Source organism: Periophthalmus magnuspinnatus, chromosome 10, assembly GCF_009829125.3.
Source record: "Periophthalmus magnuspinnatus isolate fPerMag1 chromosome 10, fPerMag1.2.pri, whole genome shotgun sequence".
NCBI classification, from domain to species: Eukaryota; Metazoa; Chordata; class Actinopteri; order Gobiiformes; family Gobiidae; genus Periophthalmus; species Periophthalmus magnuspinnatus.
The window spans coordinates 14,091,747-14,118,840 of NC_047135.1; the positions used below are offsets into that span (position 1 = coordinate 14,091,747).

At 43.4% G+C, this 27,094-nt stretch overlaps 2 protein-coding genes across 3 annotated transcripts in view; both read left to right on the top strand.

Moving 5' to 3' along the window:
- The window catches only part of snx25 (sorting nexin 25), a 53,274-nt gene extending 41,460 nt beyond the window's left edge, over positions 1-11,814 (top strand). For both annotated transcript variants that reach the window (XM_033974137.2, XM_055224951.1), the window contains exons 14-23: positions 4,646-4,777; positions 5,694-5,834; positions 6,086-6,199; positions 6,299-6,376; positions 6,897-6,980; positions 7,524-7,644; positions 8,105-8,171; positions 8,982-9,163; positions 9,278-9,378; positions 9,991-11,814. In XM_033974137.2, the coding sequence (XP_033830028.1) occupies positions 4,646-4,777; positions 5,694-5,834; positions 6,086-6,199; positions 6,299-6,376; positions 6,897-6,980; positions 7,524-7,644; positions 8,105-8,171; positions 8,982-9,163; positions 9,278-9,378; positions 9,991-10,056 (1,086 nt within the window). In that variant the 3' untranslated portion in view covers positions 10,057-11,814. The remainder of the gene's footprint in view (positions 1-4,645; positions 4,778-5,693; positions 5,835-6,085; positions 6,200-6,298; positions 6,377-6,896; positions 6,981-7,523; positions 7,645-8,104; positions 8,172-8,981; positions 9,164-9,277; positions 9,379-9,990) is intronic.
- Positions 11,815-20,679: 8,865 nt separating this feature from the next.
- LOC117377281 (centrosome and spindle pole-associated protein 1-like) overlaps positions 20,680-27,094 on the top strand; it is a 44,709-nt gene continuing 38,294 nt past the window's right edge. The window contains exons 1-4 of the mRNA XM_055224950.1: positions 20,680-20,739; positions 25,597-25,751; positions 26,469-26,535; positions 26,723-26,826. Coding sequence (XP_055080925.1) covers positions 25,653-25,751; positions 26,469-26,535; positions 26,723-26,826 — 270 coding nt within the window. The 5' untranslated portion in view covers positions 20,680-20,739; positions 25,597-25,652. The remainder of the gene's footprint in view (positions 20,740-25,596; positions 25,752-26,468; positions 26,536-26,722; positions 26,827-27,094) is intronic.

Genomic DNA, 27,094 nt, shown 5'->3' on the forward strand with positions numbered 1-27,094 from the left:
ACACAGCGAAGAGCCCTCTCCAGGTCCTGGTTAGTGCGCTCGGTCTGTCCGTTGGATTCAGGATGAAACCCAGAGGTGAGGCTAACCGAAGCCCCCAGCCCCTCACAAAAGGAGCGCCAGACCTGGGAGGTGAATTGGGTCCCCCTGTCGGACACAATGTCTAGAGGGATGCCGTGAAGGCAAAAAACGTGGTTAGTAAGGTGGTCAGCCGTCTTCTTGGCTGTCGGGAGCTTGGCCAAGGCAACGAAGTGAGCTGCCTTAGAAAAACGGTCCACAATGGTTAAAATTATACTGTTACCCTGGGATGGGGGAAGGCCGGTCACGAAATTCACCGCCACGTGAGACCAAGGTCGACTCGGGACAGGAAGCGGATGCAGCAGACCAGACGGGGGGAGTGGGAGGACTTCCCCTGGGCAGACACTTGACAAGCGGCAACGTAGGCCCTGGTATCTCTGTCCATAGTAGGCCACCAGAAATGTCGCTGAAGCAGGGAAAGAGTGCGGGAAGCTCCGGGGTGGCAGGCAAAACGGGATCCATGAGTCCATTGCAGTACCTGAGAGCGGACAGAATCGGGGACAAATAATGTGCCGGGGGGAGCGTTACCTGGGTTGGGTAAATCTCGCTGGGCCTCCCGCACCAAGTCCTCAATCTCCCAGTGGAGGGCAGCAACCACATGGGACGAGGGGGAGGATAGCCTCCGGAGCGGAGCTTGCTTCCTCTTGAGCAAACTGGCGGGAGAGGGTGTCCGGCTTCACATTACGGGACCCCGGGTGGTAAGTGAGGGTAAAGTTACAACAACTAAAAAACAAGGACCAGCAGGCTTGCCGTTTAGCAGATTGAATGTACAAAAGGTTCTTATGATCTGTCCATACCAGAAACAGTAGCTCCGTCCCCTCCAGCCAGTGCCGCCACTCCTCCAGGGCCAGCTTGACGGCGAGCAGCTCGCGATCCCCCACGTCATAGTTGGCCTCCGCTGGGGACAAACGCCGGGAGAAGAAGGCACAGGGGAATAACCGATCGTCGGGGTTGAACCTCTGGGAAAGGACTGCCCCTACCCCGGTGTCGGGGGCGTCCACTTCTACAATGAACTGCCGGGAGGGGTCAGGCTGGTGCAAGATAGGAGCCGAAGTAAACATAGTCTTCAGTTTTTCAAAAGCCGACTGAGCCTCCAGGGACCAAGTGAAAGGTTGGGCAGGGGATGCGAGTCTAGTGAGAGGGGAAATAACTCGGCTAAAATCTCTGATAAACCTTCTGTAAAAGTTTGCAAAGCCTATGAATCTCTGTAGTTGTTTTCGGTTAGTAGGGGTTGGCCAATCCCTCACGGCTTTAATCTTCTCCGGGTCTGCCTTGACCTGGCCCCGCCCCACTATGAACCCCAGGAAACGAACCTGGTCGGCGTGAAACTCACACGTTTCGCCTTGACAAACAGCTTGTTCTCCAACAGCCGTTGCAACACCTGGCGGACATGCTGTCTGTGCTCCTGCAACGACCTGGAAAAGATTAGAATATCGTCCAAATATACAAAAACGAACTGATTAAGAAAATCGCGGAGAACATCATTGATTAGGGCTTGGAACACTGCGGGGGCATTTGTGAGTCCGAAGGGCATAACCAAATATTCAAAATGTCCAATGGGGGTTTTAAAGGCCGTTTTCCACTCATCCCCCTCCCTCACCCGCACCAAATGATAAGCATTACGTAAGTCTAATTTAGAAAATATAGTGGCGCCGTGGAGAGGGGTAAAAGCAGAGTCAATAAGGGGAAGTGGATACTTATTTTTAACAGTAATGTCATTTAGGCCTCTATAATCTATACATGGGCGAAGGGTCTTGTCTTTCTTGGCCACGAATAAAAACCCCGCCCCCACAGGGGAGGAGGAAGGGCGGATAATTCCTGCGGCCACAGAGTCCCGAATATACCGCTCCATAGTCTCTCTCTCGGGCTGGGACAGGTTGTAGAGGCGGCTAGTGGGTAAGGGGGCCCCGGGCAAAAGGTCAATGGCACAGTCGTAGGGACGGTGAGGAGGCAGAGAGAGGGCCCGGTCCTTACTGAAGATGTCCCGCAGGTCGTGATACTCCTCCGGAACCAGGGACAGGTCAGGCACCTTCGGGACGGGGTCACTGGACGGGGAAGCTCCCTCCGCAGGAGACCGGGCCGAACGTAAACACCCCGCATGGCAGGCGGAACAACACCGCAATCTTACCCCGGGCCCAGTCAATGACTGGGTTGTGGGCCCTTAGCCAGGGGTAGCCCAGAACCAATGGCGAGGAAGGGGTGGCGACAACATAGAACCTACGGGTTTCATGATGGTTCCCAGACAAAAGCATAGTAATAGGTTCCGTAACATGAGTGACTCGGGCTAAAAGCAAACCGTTGAGGGCACGAGCAGTGAGGGGGCGATCCAGAGGCTCCAGGCTGATTCCCCACTGCTCTCCCAACTGACGATCAATAAAGTCTTCTTCGGCCCCGGAGTCCACAAGAGCCTGGACAGACAAGGTCTTAGAGCGGAGGCAGAGCGTAGCTGGGAGTAGAAGTCTATTGCTTTGGGCTGGGATGTGTGACTGACCCACCAGTACTCCCAGGGCTACTGGTGGGCCCTTCCTTTTGGCCGAGCTGGGCAGGAGGCGACGAAATGCCCCCTAACTCCGCAGTAGAAGCACTCCCCCGCCTCGCGGTGCCGCACATGCTCCTCGGCAGATAGGCGCGCTCTCACGATTTGCATGGGCTCCTCCGCAGCCGGTGACAGGAGGCGGGCCACGGTCCGCACAGGGGAAGGACGGGTCTCCCGTCGGTGCGCCCGTAGTCGATGGTCTATGCGGTTGGCTAGTGTGATAAGGGCTCTCAGGTCGGGGGGCTCATCTCGTGCGGCTAATTTGTCCTTTAACAAGTCATTTAGTCCTCTCGAAAACACAGCCTTAAGTGCACTATCCGACCAGTCAACTTCAGCAGCTAATGTCCAAAATTCAATAGTGAAGTCCGCCACAGACCTGGACCCCTGGGTTAAGCCTAGCAGGTGAGAGGCGGCATCAGCTTGATAGTGGAGGTGACTAAAAACCAACTTAAACTCATTCAAAAAAGTCCCGAAGTCTGTACTGTCCAAGGCAGAATGGGAAAATTTCCCCTGAGCAGCCCACAGATGTAACGTATCTTGGCCGCATTAGATGGGAAACGGGCTGGGCGCTGCTGAAAGACGGACAGGCACTGGAAAAGAAAACCCCGGCAGAGGCCGGGCTGACCTGCATAAGGCTCCGGGTCGGTGCTTCTCGATTCCGGAGGACCGGGCAGCGGAGCGGATCCAGCGGTGGCGGCAGCCGCGGGGGGTAGGTGCGCGAGCAGCGTAGCGACGTGACTCCCGAGCTGCGACACCTGCTGAGCGAGGGACTGATTGTGCTCCAGCAGGGACCGGATAGTTTGTTCGTGCTGCCCGAGCACGTCACCGTGGTGAGTAAACGCCTGCTGAAGCGTAGGATCTGGTTTAGAGTCCACTTGGTCCATTTCTGGCCGGAACGTTCTGTCGTAACCAGCGGGGCGTAGGGACCAAAGGTGCGAGACTCATGAAATTTTAACAATGTTTTTATTCACAATAAGTGTTTATAGAAACCACAGTTCATTAATCCACAAGGCCGGGGAACGAGGGTGCTTCATAGCATAGTGTCCGAAATAACATAGTTCATAAATCCAGAGTAGAATAACATAGTTCATAAATCCAGAGTAGCTGGGGAGCGTGGGTGCGGGTCCGTGAGCGTGGAGAGACACAAGTGCACGACAAGGTAAGACACAAGACCATACCAGGGCGGAGGTGTGGGTGCTGGGGGAGTCTGGAGCTGGTTCTCGGGCGGAGATCTGGAGCAGAGCAAAAAAGTTCCAATAAGACAAGAGTGTACAAAAAAGGATCAAAGTACTAAGCCATGAGCATAATCACGTGAAACACGCAGACGTTCCGGCGCCGAGTGTCTGGTCCTGACTCCTCTTATCCACGGCGGGTGGTGTTGATTGCGTCGATGGGAAGCAGGTGTGCGCAGGAGGAGTCAGGACTCCGCCCAGCTCCAGAGACAGGCAGGTGAGGGAGGGGGGAGCAAGAACACAAGGACAGCAAAACAGGGATCACGACAAGATAGTGGATAGATGATGTCTGATAATAATTTAAACTTTATTAAGGATAGTCCCTTGAGATGCATCATCTCTTTTTCGAGGGGGTTCTCTAACAGAAATCCTGAATGACTTGGAGACAAAATATTGTGTTCTTTACTTTGTTTTTTGCATATTTTTTGTACTGTACAAATTATTGAAATGTCAAATGACACAAAAAATCTCAGCAAAGGCAGTATACTTTAAGGAAGCTGAACTTCTTCAATGTCAGCCAATGGATCATGTCAACAGGCATTTATAATTCATTCATCGCACTCTTACTGTCTACTCCATCTGCTGGTACAAGTTCATCTACAGAATAAAAGCATGCTGCAGAACACTGTAAAGGTTTCTCCCAAATCATGAGACTCCCTGGAAGAACCCTGTTCTCCTTCTGTGAGAAGCAATGTATGAGGAGAGGCACTGAGATTCCACCCATGTGCCCAGAATTCATCTGGCTCCAGTCGGGACATTGGCTGCTATGAATAATAAAATGGTGCTTTTGTTGTGTTTTCAGATTGTGAGTAAACTTAAGGAGGAGATTGGGGCCATGGAGAAGGAGCACAGTGAGCTGCAGCAGCACATCAGCCGCACAGACTGGTGGTGTGAGAACCTGGGCCACTGGAGAGCCACCATCACCAACGCAGAGGTCAGTCTATATCACTGCTGCAAAAGTAAATATAATGCAATAAAACCTATATCAACTCTGCAGCTGTAGGTCTATATATTACTGCTTTGGATAATGCAGTTGGTCAGAATCTAAAATGTGGCTCTGCATGTTTCAGAACAGAGCTAAACAAAGCTCTTGTGTAATCTGCGGAGCAGGTTTTAAAAACCTGAGCTCTCGTGACTTCACAATGCGCAGTGAGATGGGTTCTGGTGATATTTGTCATTTCCACTGGTGAATTTCACCAATTTAACCAATCACAGAGCAGCATTGTGGTTTAGGCAGAGCCAAAGGTCAACCACCCAAACTAACCAAAATAAACATGGCGACGCAGGCTGACCAGGTTAATGATAACTGCAATTATACAGCAGGGTTGAGTGACATTTATATCCATGTTTTTTCAGACCAAGTAGCATTCTGTACAGTTGCTGTGTGTTGTAGGTTACATTTTTAGCCTCAGATTTTCCAGTTAAAGCTGTGGTCTCGCCTGTACTGCAGCGTGAACCTCAGATCAAGATGAAAATACTCCACATTCCTCAGTCACATCGTGTGATTTGAGATGAGGAGCTTTCTTTGTTTGGGCTTTGGTTTCTATCATTGCAATATTGATTGTTGCATGCTCAACTTCTTCATATATAGGCTAGGTTGTTATGGTGTCTTGCCCAAAAACACAAATGCAGTGATAGAGGGCTAAACATCAACACTTAAATAAATGTTTAAGGCATATTCTCATTAATTTAACAGGTAGTATTTTGATTTTCAATACAATGCCTGTTCATTTAACTGGATGAAATAGAATGGATGTGTATTATTTTGTTAGGAATATATAATTGCACATGTTTTAAAATGAAATGGGACAAACTTAATACTAATGATTGTAATGATTTCTGTGTCCCAGGCAGCAGAGGAGGGTGGAGAGACTGTGGCCTGTTACAGTGTGTGTGTAAGTCTGACTGAAGGAGACGAGACCAACAACAGCAGATGGACTGTCCAGAGAAAACTGACTGAGTTTCAAATACTGCACAGAAAACTCACCGAGGTAAAACTACTATTCACAAAATAACCACAATAGTAGCTCTATTAACTACAGTGGAGACAGGGAATGTATGGTACAGAGGAGGGACAGTGAATGTATGGTACAGAGGAGGGACAGTGAATGTATGGTACAGAGGAGGGACAGTGAATATATGGTACAGAGGAGGAAGAGTTAATATATGCTACAGAGAAAGGACAGTGAGTGGGTAGAAGTACTAGAGGATGTAAATTGTCCTATTTTGTTATTTGTTTCAGTGCTTTCCATCATTAAAGAAACTCCAGTTGCCATCTTTAAGCAAACTTCCTTTCAAATCCATCGACCAAAAATTTTTAGAGAAGAGCAAAACTCAGCTCAATGCCTTTCTACAGGTAATGTTACAATAAACATAAACCTTATCTATTGGCCTGTAGTACTGTCCTCTTGGCTGACACTGCCCCCTGCTGGTGTAATGTATGCTTTGTCTGTAGCGTCTGTTGACAGATGAGCGGCTGTGCCAGTCTGAAGCTCTCTATGCGTTTCTCAGTCCTTCTCCAGAGCATCTCAAGGTAAACTTAACTATTATATTGTTTCTAATGTACAATAGTCAATTTGCTTTTCCCAAAGTTGCCCCCCCCCCTTCCCTTATTGATTCAAAGATCCCTTTGGACTAACCTGACACTCTGAATAGTTTTTATTTCTGCTAAAATTCGCTGAAGCACGTCTGTTGGCATTGCCATGTTTGGTTTGGTTCACTTGGGCGCTTTGCCTTGGGTTTACACACAATTCTCAGTGCTGCTCTGTGATTGGTCCGCCCAAACCTTACAGAGGGAGTATGTCAAGATTTTAAGTTTAAATTTAACATTACAAATATCATTGATTTAAGTTGTAAAAATGTGTATGTTTGTAGCAATTTTTAAAATGATTTCAAACTAAATGGCTTGTTGAGTCAACTCTCTGGCTCTTTTGGGAAACGCCAACAGACTTACTTTTATTATAGTATTCTGCACTACAACTTAAGACATCCCTAACGCCTCAGTCAAATACACTATTTCACATCTGTTTTTTTGTCACTTGTTTGTTTTTCAGGTCATGTCCATTCAGAAGAAATCCTCTTTTTCTTTGGCCTCGTTCCTGGAGAGATTTCCCGGGGACTTCTTCTCCCACACAGATGTAAACAGCACAACACTTCAGTCTGTCCTCAGCACTTTCACATTCACTCTATACATTATTTATGGAAGTCATAATTTCAGATGGAGGGCAGGGGCCTACATACCGCTTTGGAAGATTCACAGTTAGTTTATCTTTTTCTAGTGAAACTGTCTATCCAAATCCACAATTACATGCACTGTCCCAATCAAGATATAAATAGATATTAACAATAAACCAGGCCAACAAATCTGGAATCTGACAGTTAAACAACAATTTCCATTATATTAACTATCCATGAGTTTCAGAATGATGAAAAACTAGGACTGTTACCATAGCGATTAATAATGAATTTGATGATGCCATCGTTTCTGATGGAGGGCAGGGTCCTGTTTTTGAAAGAAATGTCCAAACTTATTAGCCACAAATGTTGAACTTTATCATTATTCATTTGGGACTGGCTCCACAGACTTTCTGAAGCTATTATGAAAAAAAAATCATCACTTCAACCACTTCTGTTTATTTATGCTGACAGAGAAGAGGTTGAACTCTTTTTGGTTTATGTAGGAAGATGGAGATGGAGACGACAGTGATTTATCAGATTATGGGGAAGAGCCTGACGGGAGGCGGGATGCATTGGCTGAGCCCTGTTTCGCGCTCATTGGAGAGATATTTGAACTCAGAGGAAGTAAGGACCAGATTTTACAACTTTTATCATTCAGAGTGGGACTAAATACTTAAACTCCACCCACAACCACATTTCAAATAGAGCTGCTAAACTGGGCAGTACCTGGAGGAGAGAGGTGTCATTTAGGTGTTCTCGTCCACAATTCAAACTCCGCCCCTGGAGCCAGGTGTTTGTAATCAGGGCAGTCCTGTGTGATGTCACATAGTACTTGAAAGTGCTGTTGCCACTGATGGCAGCACAAACTTAGATTTTGTGATTTTGGACCAGATAGCTGCAAATTTGCCAAGTTTGCACTAAAGTTGCCAAAAATGACTAAGAATAGTAGATAGATAATGCTATTAAAACACTATATACAGAGTTCAGTAGTGAAAAGGTGGATTTAGTGTTTAGTTTCACTTTAAAATCAAACAGTAGCAGAATTTTATATTGTATTTACTCACATTTTCTGTCTTCTCTTTAGTGTTTAAGTGGGTGAGAAAAACACTTATTGCACTAGTTCAGGTGACATTTGGGCGCACCATCAACAAGTAAGTGTACATTTTTAGTATACACCATTGCCAAGGTAAAAACCTATTAAAGGTGTACTATGTTACTTTTCTGCCACCTGCTTGTGTTCATCGAGATTGCAAGATCCAAGTATAAAGCTATCGGGCATTTATTCCATTACTATAATATATTGCTTAAAAATACCTTGAAAACATTGATTCTTATTGTGAGTGGGTTCACTTCTCCACAGATTTCACCTTTAACTTGACATGGTAGCATCAGCTACTTTTCCCCATTGGAGTTATGGTACAAGATGCATTTAAGGCCATACTTTTCCAGACGAACACCAGAAAAGTTACATAGTGCACCTTCAATTTGACACATTGCTATTGAATAGATGGAGTTTTTATTTATAAAGTTTAAGATTTTATTTTTGATTTCAACTTTCTGGGACATTTTAACATTTAAAATACAAAAAAAAAAAACAAAAAAAAAAACGCACTCAGTAGGAATGTGATTCATTTGACATTTAAATATGAGGAGTGTGTTCATTAGTCATAACAAGCGTGCATCTAACATTTCTACAGTAAGATTTGTAAGATTTGTTTTAATGGAAAATGTATTGTTCTATAATCTATGACATCTGTGGATCATTATGTTGTATTTTTAAAATTTCAAACCACAATATTGATTTAAAATGACTTGATGAAAGAAAACCAATATAAAATTGTACAATATGTCTCCTTTAAGAGATGTCTAAACTTCCCATATACTTCTGTTGTGCTTGTATTTGCTTTCTTTTTGAGTACATGTTGGTGGAGGCTTATCCTCCTCTTGTTTTGTTTTTGCAGACAGATCCGGGACACTGTAAACTGGATTTTCTCTGAGCAGATGTTGGTATGTTACATCGGTGTATTCAAGGACACGTTTTGGCCGAACGGAAAGTTGGCACCGCACGTCAAAGATCGGACAGAGTCTGAACGCAACGAGACGAAGGAGAGAGCTCAGCAGAAACTACTGGACAATATACCAGGTATTCACCAGTTTAACAAGACCAGGTTTAAGACTGGAATATATTAAACAACCAGTTAAAAGTGACAATAAGCATAGTGTTTTTCACATATTTGTCTGTTGTTTTCTTCTCCAGATGCTTTAACAAACCTTGTTGGTCAGCAGAATGCTCGATATGGGATCATAAAGATTTTTAACACCCTCCAGGAGGCGAGTGCCAACAAACATCTACTCTACGTGAGAACAATGATCATTAATTTAATAAAATGTGATTTTTAGAAATGTATTAATGGCCACACAAACCATTTGGGAAAATTTGCTTTTGGTACAGGATTGAAAACATTACCAAACACTGTAGTCCAGGAGAAACAGTTATTGATTTATATGCAGAGCAGTTACTTCAATCTAAGCATGAAATGGTTATCACAGTTGACACAGTTGACACAGAAGACATTTAACGTTAAAAAATATTGTTCACTCCACTAAAGTGTATCATTTTAGGTTCAAAGCTTTAATCGGGTATCTAAATAGTTATATGAGTGAACAAGCTCTGCACCATTCATAGTAGAACAGCCCCACATGGACAGGTGGGAGGGGTCTAGATTTCTTTGCTATAATAAGCTGATAATAGTTTTATGATTCTCTTGATGCCCGAGAATTGTGAGAACTATACAGATAAATACAGGCTAAAAACATACATGCAACCTTCACACTTTTTCAGTTTCAAAGTGAGCTTTGGAGTTAAGCTCCATGATATCCTCTTAGTTTTACCAAAGCTAGGCAGTTTCAGATTGGATTTGGATATTTCTCATATTTCTCATATTGTTAATATCTTCTTGTCTGTTTCAGGTAATGATGGAAATGTTACTAAAGGAGCTGTGTCCAGAGCTCAGTGCAGAGGTGGACAGCATCTGAACCAGAATCTGGGACCAGAGTCTGAACTAGAATATGGGACTGGAGTATGGGCCTGGAATCTGGACCAAAATTTGAACTGGTATCTGGACTCAGGAGTCAGAGCATTTAGGCCTTTCTGTAGCGACCAATCAAACTGCCACGATTGACCAGGATTGAACCCTCCAACAGTGAGAAGAGAGGAAAGCTTTAGTCCAATTCTGTTAATGAATTACAAAACAGGGAATTACATTTGTGGTACAGACCTGAACATTGTCATCGAAACATAACCCAGGACACTATTTTAAAGGTGCACATCAAGACACACCTCACCTCCTCTCTATCCATGGGCTTCAGAATGTTGAGAATCTAGGACCTTTGGTATAGCGGTTAACATTTTAAAACAAAATATTATTTCTCTTGGATGGGAAAAAGTCCTCAAAATGTTGCACGGAATAGGAAGCTGAAAACCATGAATATACACGAGATAATGAACTAAAACCTAGGTGTGAATACATGGAATAACAATTATTAATTGTGCCTTTACTGTGGTTTCCTCTTTCTTACTAGAACAAATTTCATTAAAAAGTCACTTCTACCTTAATCTTGTAGCACTGTATTAACTCATCTGTACCACAAATGGAGGCGCTGTACCTGATTTTTACTGTCTTAAAAACGTGAAAAACAGAACTAGTTCATTTTAAACGGTTTGCAGAGGTCCAAAGTTATTCCTCCCTACCTTATGCATTCTGTGCGTCCTAATTATTCACAATGAGTTTTTCACAACTTTCACAGAGCAGAGCGGAATTTTGAGGTTATGCTAACAACAACTAACATGCTAACAAGCACATCCTGATTATTAGACAATAGAACACATGCAGACAGTACACATCAAAATTCATCAAAGTCAAGAGCTGCTTATACAGTATATCTGTACTGGGGACAAATTTAACTAAAAAAAAATGGTGGAAAAAATTAAATTGCCTTTCCAATACAACTCTGTGTAGTCTGTTTATAAGAGGTAATAATAACTTGACTAATATAAAGCTCCCATATTCTGCTGAAAATGCCTTGCCTTTTTGTAGATGTATGTAGTATGTAGTATGTAGAATGTAATTTTCTCCTGAAAATGTAGATTTTTTTTTTCTTTTCACTCAAAAGTTATATTCTTTATCAACAATTGAAAACACAATGTCTGAGTATGGCAGTCTTCTACATTAATTAATTCAAAGTGCACTGTGCAACATTGCTTTGCCTGGAATGTTCCACAGTTTGTCATTCATTGTAATGATCTTGCATTTATTCAATTATGGGTGTTTTGATAGCTTAAAAATACCTTGTAAACCATAAATTCTTAATGTCAGCGAATACACCTTTCCACAGTTCTCACCTGGAACTTGGGTTTTTTGCATCAAAGACTTCTCTAAATTAATAACATCTTCATAGAGACATAGATAGAAAATTGATGTAACATTCCAGACAAAGCAATAATATTCTTCCACGAGAAAAGTTACACAGTGCATCTTTACGTTAACAAGGAATACAAACCATAAACTCTTTAAAAGCCTGATATGGGAGCTTTATTTCCTTGGTTACCTTTGGGGCTGGCTCCTGTCTGCCTCCTTCAAAATCTGAGCTGTATTCTGTAATTCTCGTTTAAAAGCGTATCATTGTGCAATATTCTGTCATGTGAAAGTCATGTGATGATTTATTTATGATTGTTTGATAGATTTTATTTTTACCAAAAAATGTTTAGAAACGTTTATATAAGCAATAAATTGTTGCAACAAAAATAAGCTTATGTGTTATGACTCTCATTATAAGACAGTCTATGTTATAAGCCCATGTTTTCATATTGTACTGAATGGAAAAATAATTACAGTATAATAGTGATGGGTAGATGACGCCTCGTGAAGCATTTCGGCACAGTCCCCAAACTGTATTGATGCTGTGTTGCTCTATACTGACACCTGTTGGATCTTGAGGTGTACATCATTGCAGACAACTTACTTGGGACTCATAGACACACTGATTCAATGAGTCATACTTGTGTACGTAATACGATTTAAGTTATTGTATTTACTATGGTATTATTTTATATCTTATGTGAAAATTTAAGTGAAAGTGTAATGAATGATATTTACATTTAGTGTAAATGTCACTGACTCGGGGAGTTTTTTGTATTCAAAAAAGTTGTTCCAATGTTTTGGCATTCAGTCGATTGCGTTTTTTTGACGCCATTTCCCCAGCTTTTGATAATACACGCTCACAGAGCACAGATGAAGTTGGGGTACATAAAAATTCCAAAGATAGCTAGACTAGCTAGAGACTTGATGTTCAAAAACAATAAAATAATAAAGCATATATGAATATAGCAACCGTGAGGAAGCTGTTCAATGTCTGTTTACCTGTGTTCATTCTGGGTGTATTTGTCAATGCCTTAGCATTGAGGAGGTGCTTTTATTGATCTATGACAGCTCTGTTGAACAGATGTGGTATTTAACCTGCATGAAATGAAATAAATAATTTATACTCAGAGTCACATTGCTGTATGGTTTTTGTTTTTTTTTGTTTGTTTTTTTGTTTGTTTGTTTGTTTGTTTGTTTTTTTATTCTGATAGATCAGCTGTTAAAAGATCAAAATGATCCCAGACAGCGTTTTTTTGTTTTTTTGTTTGTTTTTTGTTGATGTAGAAGGGGAAAGTCATTTTCTTCTTTTAACAGTGATTCATTCCGTTTACAGTACCTTTTAAACACAGTTTGGCGAGATGGAGACGAGCGAAACAGCAGCAGCACAGGTCACGTGACTTTTTCTTAAAGCGACACACGCATCAATCCGGGGCTTCGCTCTATAACAGGGGTGTCCAAACTTTTTGCGAAGAGGGCCAGATTTGGTGAGGTTAAAGTGTGTGGGGGCCAACCATTCGGCTTGATCATTCTTTGAACCATTAATATGAAATGCAAATTAACTATTTAATTTTTTTTTTTTTTTTTTACTTTTTATTGCAAATGGCGTTCACCTTTCACAACCAAAATGAATGATACACAGATTATAAATATGAAAAGCGAACATTTAAACTGTGGTTTTGATAATCACAATAAGATAAATTTATTGAGATTTTAGAATTTATTCACCTCAGACGTCTAACAAGTAACTGGCCTGCACTAATGTGAAGACCGAAACTGAGATCTGGACTGTAGTAAAGGGTGAGAGTCAGTTAGTGTTGTCCTCGCACGTTTCTTATTAAAGTTCATGACCAAAAAAGTCTTCTCACATAAATATGTCAAACCAATCAAACTCAGCACTTACGTAGCAAAGGTTTGAATTTCTTTAAACCTGTCTTTATCCAGTTGGCGATAAAAGTCAGTGAAAGCGTGGCCTCGGATTCTGCCATCTTCTGGTAAAATATAATATTGCTTGTACATTTGTATTTTAACACTGGTCAACAGTGCGAGGGGCCACACATAATTATTTTTATTCCAGAGGCTGGGGGACAGTGGAAATTTGTACATGGGCCGCAAATGGCCCCCGGGCCAGACTTTGGGTATGCCTGCTCTATGAGCTCGACACAGTGTTGCTGGAGCCATCACTACAGTGTAATAGTTCATCAGTCATAGAAAAGTTTCCAGATCTCAAATTTTGAAGTTCTGTTTTTTGACCACAATAATGCAAGGTTTGAAATTAGTTTCTTCATAAACCCCAAGTTATTTTAACACTTCAAATTTACTGTTTATTGTGCCTTCGTGCATATGAAAGGCTAGAGTACTTTTCACTAAAACATAGTTAACATTATTACATTTAAGATTTTACCAAAAAATTTGACCAAGTTTTGTCAAGGTTTAAATGGTCAGAAAAATGCCTTCTTTGTGCATAAATTGTCCCTGTATTTTGGATAGAATTTTCTGTGTTGATGACATAGTTTTTTTTTTTTGTTTTAGTATTCACTCATACTTCCTGTATTTTTTTGTGCTTTTCAACTTTTTCTCCACAAACTGCTATTTACTGCACTTACTGTAAACGAAATATTTATCACAGGTATTATCCACCAAATCAAGGAAAAAAAAAACTGTCATGATGTCCTGGCACTTAAATCACTTCAAAAGTATAGCAGAAGTGCACCCTGTCAATGTATATAGGTCCTAGAGACAAGAGCAGTGAAATGAATCAGTCTCCTGCTATAAGATTTTTTCTAATTCTACACACATTGCAACACATGTTACACTTGTATTACTGTATTGGATTTATTTGAGTTTACAGTCATTCATGTAGCAGCAGGAGACATTTTGATAATGACGAACTAAATTAAACCTTTAAAAATATATGTTAAAACTACAACATAAAGACAAATTTGAGTTGGTACAGTCAATATCCGACATGGTTCAGTCAATATCCGACATGATTCAAATCTGGCTCATAAGGCAAGGCAAACACAATTGGTACTCAGAGTAATTTAACATGTTTCACAGAATAAGAGAGATATTAAAATCAAATTACACAAATAAAAACATAAATAATCATCATAAAATTAACATAAAAAGAGTGCTTATGCCTGTGACAGGATAGACTACTCATTTCAGTAGAACATAGCCCAATTCCCTTTTATGCTCCTACCTGTTTTCTTTAGCCCTAGGCCTATCCCTTCAAAATGAGGGTTAATTGGAAGGGTTGAAAACACAGCACTTGGGAAATGGGATAGCCCCCGTTTTGGCTCTACTTATTTTTTAATTACAAGTCAAGAGGTGCTATCATTTATGAATATTGTGAATTATGATTTTATTGAAAATCATAATGTATTTGATGACAATGAGTTTATTTCACCAGCACATTTCCTCATATCTTCAAACTTCTCCTACCCCTTGCTTTGAAGTGTGCATCTGAGGGTGAGATGCTCATTTTGAAGAACTTGCCTCTCTTCACTTTTTTCTGTTGTGGTCTTCAAGGCATAGTTTTTCAAAGATGTGCAGATAAATTCCTCCTCCACTTCGTCATCTGGCATTTCAAACCAGAAGTGGTCACCTGCACTGGTCAGATTACACCTTGGTTTGTTTCCTGTCGGGTTGGATGGCTACCACTGGTTCACGTTTTGGTGTTTCTGAAGATGCCTGAACACTGGTCATAAGTTAGTTTGTCTCATCTTCTGACTCCTCTCCTGCATTCCTTTGTGAGAAAGTTTATTGGGGCTCGGGACATGTCTGCTTCTTGTCTCGAGGGCAAAGGGCAATTTACACTTGTCTCAGGCTTAGATGTAAGTCTATATCCCCTGGTCACTGGAGGTACCGGAGCTGAAATCTCCTGAACTTTTTGGTTTTTCCTCTTTCCTTTGGCCATCTTGTTGACTTATACTTCGATATTAGTTGGAAAGGATTGTGTCGTAACGGTGCGGGTTAGGACCAAAGTATGCGGACTCAGAGCAGTTTGACAATGTTTATTTACAAGGTTGTGAATCACAGTCTTAAATAGTTCATACGACACACACGAGGAACCAGGAAGCGGGAGGCAGGCAGGACGGACGGAGAGCAGGTCGGGAACGGGAAGCCGGGACCGGAGTGAAGACGGGAGTGGGGACGAGACCAGGACAGACAGGGCCGGCGTAATCCAAAGAGTGGGACCCAGGGTAAGAAGCAAGCGGGACGCTGGAGACCAAGACAGGCAAGGTAGAGAGAGATGACTGTACCGAAGCGCAGAGGCAGGAGCGGGCGAGGGCAGGAATCTGGAAAAGTGGCAAAATCCAAAATGAGAGCAAGCAGGCGGGTAACAGGGATGCAAAAAACAGAGCTGGAACATTCACGTTTTACACGCGGACGGTCTGGCTCCGAGTGTAATCTGCCGAGTCTTCTTACAGCAGCACAGCAGGTGAGGGTGATTGCGCTGATGCGCTCCAGGTGCGTGCAGAAGGAGTCAGAGACTCCGCCCAGCTCCAGACAGACAGGTGAGGGAGGGGGAGAGAGAGTACAGGAGGGCAGCAACAAACAGGCATCATGACAGATTGCTAATGTTTACCTAAAAGTGTTTAGAGCTTTATGCTTCTCAGTTTTTGAGTAACTAGAAGAGCTCTGGATATTGAATGATCAAAATCTATAGCTGTTTTTCACTTCACTGCCAATGCAGTAAAATCATTGTCAGTGTTGCCATGACAAACACAATGAACAGTTCAGAGACTGGATATTGATGAAAATGAAAAAATAATAATACATAATTAAATTATTATTATTATTATTGTTAATAATAATAATAATAATAATAATAGCTAAAATAGAAAGCATGTCCAAAAAAGTTTTGAAAAATAGCCTATATTCTAGTCTGCAGCTAAAACATATTTCTAATAGCCTATGTTGTTTTGTTTCTACACTGCATGAAGGCAAGCTAGTCAGCAGGGGGATGAGAGGAGGGAGCATTTTGCCAATTGGTGTTCCTGCAATTAATTAACTTTGCACCGGCTGTATCGGTTCTTAATTTGAATTCTTTTCAGGGGGGCATGTTTATCAATGATCTGACTGAAATGCTTCTGTCAAGATCCCGGTCCCTGTGTTTCTGTGCTGTCTGTGCCAGGGAGCTGGTTGGAGACTCTGGCTCCACCTATTACACACCTGCAGCCCATGACCAATCAAGCCTGTACCTGTGGAGCACAAACAGACTGAGGATCTAACACACGTTGCCAGATCATCATGTATCCTCCGTGGTACAGTTCTGCTTGGCTCAGTCTAGTTTTTTGTGCTGTACTCAGCTGGTTATTCTCATTTTTCACCAGATCCCGCTCCTTGGAACTACCCTGAACCTCTACCTCCAATCCAGCTCTCCACGACTGGTACGAACACCTCTGCCTCCGACTCAGCTCACCTCGACCAGTACGAACACCCGAACCTCTGACCCTACTACCTACGACCGGCCCGAAGACGTCAACCATGACCCCACTTTCTGTTATCTGGTCCGTCAATCCACATTTACATTTCTGTATTTGTAAATAAACTCTGTTCAACTTTTTACCCTGAGTCTGAATCTTTGATCCCCGAGATATTACGACAGCTTCTCAAAGTAGCCCCAGGCCTTATTCAGACAGGGCTTAGAGTCATTTTGCTCTCAAGGCTGGGACTGATGCTACATCCTGCTAAAATTTGTATGTCAAGGTGATTCAGAGAGTGCTTAGTTACAACAACTGGAGGTCTTTCCACTGTGTTGCCAAAAGGTATGCATGCAATAGCAAATGATCACTGATTTGGCTAATAACTCCAGACTGATAGCTAGATGGAGTGTTAGTGAGAATGACATCAATGAATTTATAGGATGTAGGAGACTTTAGTAGGCTCAGATATAATTTTAGATCAAAGCGTCAAATGGCTGCAAGACACAAGTTAATTTTCAATTCAATTCATTTATCTTCCACGCCCAAAATCACAACAACAGTTGTCTCGAAGGGCGTTCATGTTTTGGTTGATGGGGGAAACCGGAGTACCCAGAGGAAACCCATCCAGACACGGGGAGAAACATGAAAAACTCCACACAGAAAGGCCTGGGCGACCTGGGGATCGAACCAAACCCTCTTGCTGTGAGGCATGAGTGTTGCCACTCAGCCACTGTGCTGCCTACACACAAAAACAAAACAGGAAAAATCGGTCAGGCGAGGAGGAGGAGAGCCGGGCGAGGAGGATGAGAGCCAGGTGAGGAGGAGGGCCAGGCGGGGAGGAGGAGAGGGTCCAGCTGTCATCGGGGCATCTGAAAGAGTTACACTCCACAGGGGGAGTGGGACAGGGGACAACATATGAATAGCATTGCTGATGAGAAAATAGGACAAAGCAGAGGATAGTGCTCAGGTTGCCATACTTCCCCCAGCTAGTTATCTCCTACTGCAGCCTATCTTATCCCGGGTTAGTATGGTTTACCTTAGCAGTGGCAAAAGAAAATAAAAAATAAACAGCAGCAGCCTGCAGAAGGGTTAGATTAGAATGTTTAGGTTAGACACCCACCTAATACCTGAAAACTCAAGGCTTAGTAACATAACGGTCATCATCTTCAAGAATACTTAGCATTAGTCAAAATTTTATCTTCAGCTGTATTTAAATGAAATGGACTAACATCTGTTGTCGCGGATGATTTTCATGTCTTACAGTTGAGTATAAACAATCCGTGTGGTAATTTGTGTTTCTCTCCATTCTCAACAGCTTTGATGAAAGTATGGTTCTTTAATGGACCACCAAACTTAAAGTCTGCATGGACAGACCAATATAAACCACATCCTCCTCATTTGATCTGTGTCAGTCATATCTGAAAAGCTGAAGAATAGGTTTTGTGATTTGAGGATTGCATGCTTTACATCATTCCATGCTGGATATTGTAATTTTGTTTTAGGGGGTTGGGGGGATTTATTTCATTTCATATAAATCTTAAAGCCATTTTGTTCCATTTCATTGACCCATGCTCGGTGTAAATGTTTAAATCTTTCACTGCATTTCATTTTGAAAGTTTGCAAAACATTTTTGGCATGATCATTTGTGATAGCATAAATAGCAGTGACTCAAGAAATTTTCACACATTTCATTCAAAGTATCAAGAGATTATTTTATATAAGACACATTTTGCTTTTATTTCATGAGCCCTTTTATTTCTGGCATCATTTCCTTCATTTTATTGATTGATTTTTTTCAGCTTTATTCAGAATGGCTTTTCAGTGAGTTTGCCACAAATAGGCAATTTCAGAACATGAGGCTGCACCATTTGTTTGGCTTATGTTTCCTTTTATATTACAGCTTTTCAGTGAGCCATTGCATTTAAACACATCCACAATGTGAAATAAACAGCAACAAAAGCACCACAGAATCACATTAACCTATTCAATCCACATAAATGTCCAACATGAATTAAATCATCCAAGAGTTCCAAACAAAAACACTTTAATATGATTGCATTGAAATAATAATTCTGTATCCACAGGTAAAGCTCACATGGACTCCTGTGTGTAGTTTGATGCTTATGTTGTTTTCTGGGCACTGCTGCACTCTTGGTACATCTTACTGAACTCCATGTGGCCTGATGATGTGCGCAATAGCTTCCTAGCAAAAGCTTTTGTTTGTTGGCTAAATGTATCAATCTTGAGTCACTAAGGCTACCTGGTGCCAGATCCTCCGCCTCACCTGAGCACAGGAGAACATCATATTTAAAAGTAGTATACACATCTTGTGCTCATGTGACCCATGCCCACCTGGTGGGAATCAACATTACAACTATCCCAAAAGTTGAAGAGAAACTGTAAGCAATAGGTGTGTTAGTTTCAGGATAGTTAGCTCCTCCCTTTAGATAGATATAAGGCAGTGTCCACCAGTGATTTGACCAGAACTGAAGAAGTGGCTTGGATGAGCCACAAAATGTCTTGACTACTACAACTTTTTATCCAGTTGACATATTTGAATTTATCTTTAACAAACTATACCAAAGTTTGCTCAGGGCTTACATAATGGTAACAATGGGTGGTAATCATATACTCTTTATATAAATGGCCACTAACACACTAGCTGCCGTATTCCAAATAGTAAGTGCTTGTGGGCTTCCAGCTCCATCAATTCAATCAGCCCCAATTCACTTTACTTCTTATGAAAAAAGTCACCCATCTCTCTGTAAGTGCTGCAGTGAGCATTGTCATTTTAGTCTTTTGGTGTTGTATTTTAAAACATATTTGCATTTTTCATAATGTGTGAAATAGTAAAAGAAAAATTCTATTCTGTCAACTGGACAAAACATTTTTATTTTTTTTTAGCTTGGATGAGAAGCAAAAAGTCCTCTCTCATAAAAAAAACCTTTTTGTCCAGCTGACAGAATCAACTTTTTCTTTTACTATGGATCATACTTGGATGACTGAAGTATTACAAAGACATAATGTGTAAATTGTGTCACCTTGGTAACTGATGAACTATATTATTAACTAATATTAATAATAATAAAAAAGTAAATAAGCTCAGGCTTGATTCAAACACCATACAAAGATTTGAAAAAGTAATTATATATATATATATATATATATATATATATATATATATATATATATATATATATATATATATATATATATATATATATATATATATACACACACACACACACACACACACACACACACACACACCCCCACACACACACACATGGCCAAACTTACTAATATCTTTTTCCATTTCTATTCCAGTAGTATTTTAAAATAAGTGATTTCATTGTTTTATATATATATATCCCACTCAATATTCCCATTAAAATTTGCAGAGTTTAGAATATGAGAGAGGGTGTCCATTTGCATTAATTAACTGTGAAACTAATAATAAGTAAATTGTGCTTGTACATTTGAAGCATGGAAAGGCTCGTCTCTACAGCTGCTAGAGTAACTGTAGGAGCTGTTTAAGCCAGTCACAACAATGGAAACTGTAATATCGACCTTCAAAATAAGAACATTCAAACTCACAAAAACTCAAATAAACACACAGTTCATAGCAGACTAACTCCTAAATGTTTATTAACAAATTTAAATCGCGAAATTGATATTAAATAGTCCAATATCTTAATATGGCGTAGCCAAAAAAAAAACAACAAAAAAACAAAAAAAAAAAAACTAAAACGCTTTTAATTTGACAAACCGGAAATGTTTTTGTGCTTTTTTAAAACTTTACAACAAAATATTTCCATTTCCAGCCTTTGCAACTACCAGAGCCTCAGAAACATTTTTAATCCATGGTATGATCATTTAACCATCTTTTATAAAATATAGACAGTGCTTTTCGCACTATCCATATTCTAGTTTGCTATCATGTTTTGGGAGAAAATAGCAGAATTATAACGTGGTTTGCTGTTGGTTTACGTCTGTGTAAGCTACTTAGCTCCTAAATGTCGCTAAATACGGGTTCATTTAAACATCTAAAGGCATTTTATAACAGTCTTATATAATGATAACTTTAAGACACGCTAATTATTCCCGTTAAATTAAGCTTGGCATTAGCATTTAGCTCGGATGGAAGCTGTAGTTGCCTGACAACGGGGATTACAACAACAAAAGCGGTAAAGCACCTCTTTAAGGGACAACATATGCAAGGCAAGGCAAGGCAAGTTTATTTGTATAGCACAATTCGTACACAAGGTAATTCAAAGTGCTTTACAGAATAAGAAAGACATTCAAATCACACAAATCAAAACAATAATCAATAATAACAAATAATCATCATAAAATTAACATTAAAAGAGAAGACTGCAGAATAAAAACCTTTCAGTCGTATGCACAGCTAAACAGAACCGTTTTGAGCCTGGATTTAAACATTGTCAAAGTAGAGGCCTGTCTCACATCTTCAGGAAGACTGTTCCAAGTTTTAGCTGAATAAAACTTAAACGCTGATTCCCCATGTTTAGTCCTGACTCTGGGCACCAGCAGGAGGCCGGTCCCTGAGGTCCTCAAATTGCGAGATGGTTCATATGGCACTAACATGTCGGAGATATACTTTGGACCTAGGCCATGGAGAGACTTATACACAAGCAGAGCTGCTTTAAAGTCTATTCTTTGAGCTACAGGAAGCCAGTGCAGAGACCTGAACACAGGACTTATGTGCTTATACTTCCTGGTTCTAGTCAGGACCCGAGCAGCAGCGTTCTGGATGTACTGCAGCTGTGTTAAGGGTCGTTTGGAGAGACCAGTGAGCAGGCCGTTACAGTCGTCTAACCTACTGGATATGCAGTTTACTTCAATATAATCTCATTAAATATGCATTCTTAAAATGCAAAAATGTTGTGGTCTACTTGGGTTACTGGGGCAAACTGTAAGCCCCTTAGAGACTTTGCTAAACTACGTAAAGATTATATATATATATATATATATATATATATATATATATATATATATATATATATATATAATGTCTCTATTAATTAATTAAATTATTATTATTATTTTTTCTCTTTTTCTAGTTTAAGGTCTTTCACCTGCTTGTTTCTATGGAGATGCCATTGTTTTTCCTGTATGGCATTAAGCATGTTTATCTACATGGAGACAAGGTGGTGAAACAACCAGGTCAAGTTACGGGTCAGATCTGTTGAGAGGCAACCATGCTCACAGCAGGAATGCGTGTTTTCCCAATAAAAACACCTGTAATTGATTAAATGCAAGATTTATAAGTTTAATATCATATGTGGCAACATTCCAAACTACACATTTGGATCACAAAATCACACTTGCTCCTTGTGTTTTCACAAAAATGTAAAACTAACTGGACAAACGACTTCTTAAATATTAAATACAGGGAATGAATATGTATTCTCCAACACCATGCAGGGACTCCCAGACTTCCCTCACCCCGGACACGTCCTCCAGCTCCTCTGGTGGGACCCCAAGGCGTTCCCAGGCCAGCCGAGAGACATAGTCCCTCCAGCATGTCCTGGGTCTTCCCCGGGGCCTCCTCCCGGTGGGACATGCCCAGAACACCTCCCTAGGGAGGCGTCCAGGAGGCATCCTAAGCAGATGCCCGAGCCCCTCAACTGGCTCCTCTCGACGTGTAGGAGCAGTGGCTCTACTCCGAGCTCCTCCCCTGTGACCGAGCTCCTCACCCTATCCCTAAGGGTGCGCCCGGCCACTCTGCGGAGGAAGCCCATTTCAGCCGCTTGTATCCGCGATCTTGTCCTTTCGGTCATTATCCAGAGCTCATGACCATAGGTGAGGGTAGGAACGTAGATTGACCGGTAAATCGAGAGCTTCGCCTTTGGGCTCAGCTCCTTCTTTACCACAACGGATCGATACAGCGACCGCATCACTGCAGACGTTGCACCGATCCGCCTGTCAATCTCCCGCTCCATCCTTCCCTCACTCGTGAACAAGACCCCGAGATACTTGAACTCCTCCACTTGGGGCAGAGACTCACCACCCACCCGGAGAGAGCAAACCACCTTTTTCCGGTCGAGAACCATGGCCTCGGATTTGGAGGAGCTGATTCTCATCCCAGCCGCTTCACACTCGGCTGCAAACCGCCCCAGTGCCTGCTGCAGGTCCTGGCTCGAAGAAGCCATCAGGACAACATCATCTGCAAACAGCAGAGATGAAATCCTGTGGTTCCCAAACCAGGCCCCCTCCGGCCCCTGGCTGCGCCTAGAAATTCTGTCCATAAATATAATGAACAGAACCGGTGACAAAGGGCAGCCCTGGCGGAGTCCAACATGCACCGGGAACAGGTCTGACTTACTGCCGGCAATGCGAACACAGCTCCTGCTCCGGTCATACAGGGACCCGACAGCCCTTAGCAAAGAGCCCCGGACCCCATACTCCCAGAGCACCCCCCAAAGGACACCACGAGGGACACGGTCGAATGCCTTCTCCAGATCCACAAAACACATGTGGACTGGTTGGGCATACTCCCATGAGCCCTCGAGGACCCGATGGAGAGTATAGAGCTGGTCCAGTGTTCCACGACCAGGACGAAAACCACACTGCTCCTCCTGAATCCGAGGTTCGACTATCGGTCGGATTCTCCTCTCCAGTACCCTGGAATAGACCTTACCGGGAAGGCTGAGGAGTGTGATTCCCCTGTAATTGGAACACACCCTCCAGTCCCCCTTCTTATACAGAGGGACCACCACCACGGTCTGCCATTCGACAGGTACTGTCCCCGACCGCCACGCGATGTTGCAGAGACGTGTCAGCCAAGACAGCCCCACAACATCCAGAGACTTGAGGTACTCAGGACGGATCTCGTCCACCCCCGGAGCCTTGCCACCAAGGAGCTTGTCAACCACCTTGGTGACTTCAGCCAGGGTGATGGACGAGTCCGCCTCTGGGTCCCCAGTTTCTGCTTCCTCCTCGGAAGACGTGACAGTGGGATTGAGGAGATCCTCAAAGTATTCCTTCCACCGCCCGACAACATCCCCAGTCGAGGTCAGCAGCTCTCCACCCGCACTGTAAACAGTGTTGGTGAAGCACTGCTTCCCCCTCCTGAGGCGTCGGATGGTTTGCCAGAATCTCTTTGAGGCCGTCCGATAGTCCACCTCCATGGCCTCCCCGAACTCCTCCCAACCCCGAGTTTTTGCCTCTGTGACTGCCCGAGCCGCGGCCCGCTTGGCCCGCCGGTACTCATCAGCTGCCTCAGGAGTCCCACGAGCCAACAAGGCTCGATAGGACTCCTTCTTCAGCTTGACGGCATCCCTTACTTCCGGTGTCCACCACCGGGTTCGGGGATTGCCGCTGCGACAAGCACCACAGACCTTTCGACCACAGCTACGAGCAGCCGCATCGACAATAGAGGTGGAGAACATGGCCCACTCGGAGTCCATGTCTCCAACCTCCCCTGGGATCAGGGAGAAGCTCTCCCGGAGGTGGGAGTTGAAGACCCCCCTGACAGAGGGCTCCGCCAGACGTTCCCAGCAGACCCTCACAATGCGCTTTGGCCTGCCAGGTCTGTCCGGCTTCCTCCTCCGCCAGCGGATCCAACTCACCACCAGGTGGTGATCAGTTGACAGCTCAGCCCCTCTCTTCACCCGAGTGTCCAAGACACGCGGTCGGAGGTCAGATGACACGACAACAAAGTCGATCATCGACCTCCGACCTAGAGTGTCCTGGTGCCACGTGCACTGATGGACACCCTTGTGCTCGAACATGGTGTTCGTTATGGACAAGCTGTGACTAGCACAGAAGTCCAATAACAAAACACCGCTCAGGTTCAGATGGGGGAGGCCGTTCCTCCCAATCACGCCCCTCCAAGTGTCACTGTCGTTACCCACATGGGCGTTGAAATCCCCCAGGAGTCCCCGGTTGGTGCACTGTCTAGTACCCCTCCCAGGGACTCCAAGAAGGCCGGGTACTCTGCACTGCTGTTTGGCCCGTAGGCCGACACAACAGTGAGAGACCTGTCCCCGACCCGAAGGCGCAGGGACGCGACCCTCTCGTTCACCGGAGTGAACCCCAACACGCAGCGGCTGAGCTGTGGGGCAATGAGCAAGCCCACACCAGCTCACCGCCGCTCCCCATGGGCAACGCCAGAGTCCAACCCCTCTCAAGAAGTTGGGTTCCAGAGCCCAAGCTGTGCGTGGAGGTGAGGCCGACTATATCTAGCCGGTAACGCTCAACCTCCCGCACAAGCTCAGGCTCCTTCCCCCCCAGCGAGGTGACATTCCACGTCCCCAGAGCTAGTCTCCATGTCCGGAGATCCGGTCGTCGAGGTCCCCGCCCTCGACTGCCGCCCGGATCTCTCCGCACCCGCCCCTCATGGCTCCTCCCGCAGGTGGCGGGTCCACGGGAGGATGGCCCCACGTCGTTCCTTCGGGCTGGGCCAGACCCGTCTCCCAGGACCTGTTTGCCATGGGTGACCCTACCAGGGGCATGAAGCCCCCGACAACATAGCTCCCAGGATCATTCGGGTGCTCAAACCCCTCCACCACGTTAAGGTGGCGGTTCGGGGAGGGGTTCTCCAACACCGCATACAATATATTGAGATGATTAAAATTTACTTTTGTTCATACCCCCTCAGTCTCCTGTGTATATGGAAAACACCTATAATTTGTTATACCAGTTTATTGTTAAGTGTAGAATTGCAGTTACTAATAGCTCTGTATTTTTCTCTGTAGGTTCTTCTGACCCTCATCTTAAACACTAAACCATAAACCCTGTGTGCTGCACAGATATGGAGGATGAGCTGAAGAACTTCCTCAGAGAGAGAAAGGCCCGAGTGGCAGACGACAAAGCCAGTTTACAGCAAGATCTGCCCTATATGGAACTAAAGGTATGTCTAAAGACATTAATAAATACTTTCTATGGAACTTAAGGTGCTGATGACATTAGAAAATAACATATTACAGCTGCAAGATTAATCACAATTTTAATGGGCACAATTGGCAAAATTGAAAATCAGCATCTCCAAATCCGAGGTCATGGTTCTTGACCGGAAAAAGGTGGCTTGCCCTCTCCGGGTGGGTGGAGCGTCCTCGCCTCAAGTGGAGGAGTTCAAGTATCTTGGGGTCTTGTTCACGAGTGAGGGACGGATGGAACGTGAGATTGACAGGCGGATCGGTGCAGCGTCTGCAGTGATGCGGTTGCTGTATCGGACCATTGTGGTAAAGAAGCTGAGCCGGAAGGCAAAGCTCTCAATTTACCGGTTAGTCTATGTTCCTGCCCTCATCTATGGTCATGAGCTTTGGGTAATGACCGAAAGGACAGGATACAGGTGGCTGAAATGAGTTTCCTCCGCAGGGTGGCTGGATGCTCCCTTAGAGATAGGATGAGGAGCTCAGTCACACAGGAGGAGCTCGGAGTAGAGCTGCTGCTCCTCCACGTCGAGAGGAGCCAGTTGAGGTGGCTCGGGCATCTGCTCAGGATGCCTCCTGGACGCCTCCCTAGGGAGGTGTTCCGTTCACGTCCCACCGGGAGGATATGGAACTTAAATACATGAAAATATTCAACTGTCTGTGATCTAATGTGGTATTTTATGTTTCATTTGTAGAGCAGGCCCCAAAGAACCTATGTGACCACAGTGAAGGAGAACATCCCTCCCAAAACACAAGCACAAGGTACAGCAGTCTGTGAGGTCACATTTAACTGTGCATTTGCACTCGCAACACAGCTTTCTGTAAAGGCAAGCAAAACTATTTATAAATAGTGGTAACCTTTTTTGTATTGTCAAAATGAATCACTGCATTCTTTTCGTAGCTGACTTGTAAGGCCTTTAAATATAAAAGGATTGTTTTGTTTTTCCAGAATGTGAGTCGAGTGTGGGGTTGCCTCTTGGCCTAGAGTACGAGAAGAAAAAACAAAAACTGCAACAAGAACTCCGCATGGACTACAGGCACTACATCACACAGGTAACACTGGAAACGCAGGAGATATAGACCTGGTTAGGACCTCCTTTAGTTCTGGTTTAGTCCTGGTTTAGCCTTGTTTAGCCTTGGTTTATTCCTGGTTTATTCCTGGTTTAGTCTTGGTTTAGTCTTGGTTTAGTCCTTGTTTAGTTTTGGCTTACTCCTGGCTTAGTCCTGGTTAAGTCCTGGGTAAGTCCTTGTTACGTCCTTGTTTAGTCCTGGTTTCGGTGCTGCTCTTGTTCAGTCTTCAGTGCTCAGTATCAATTAACAG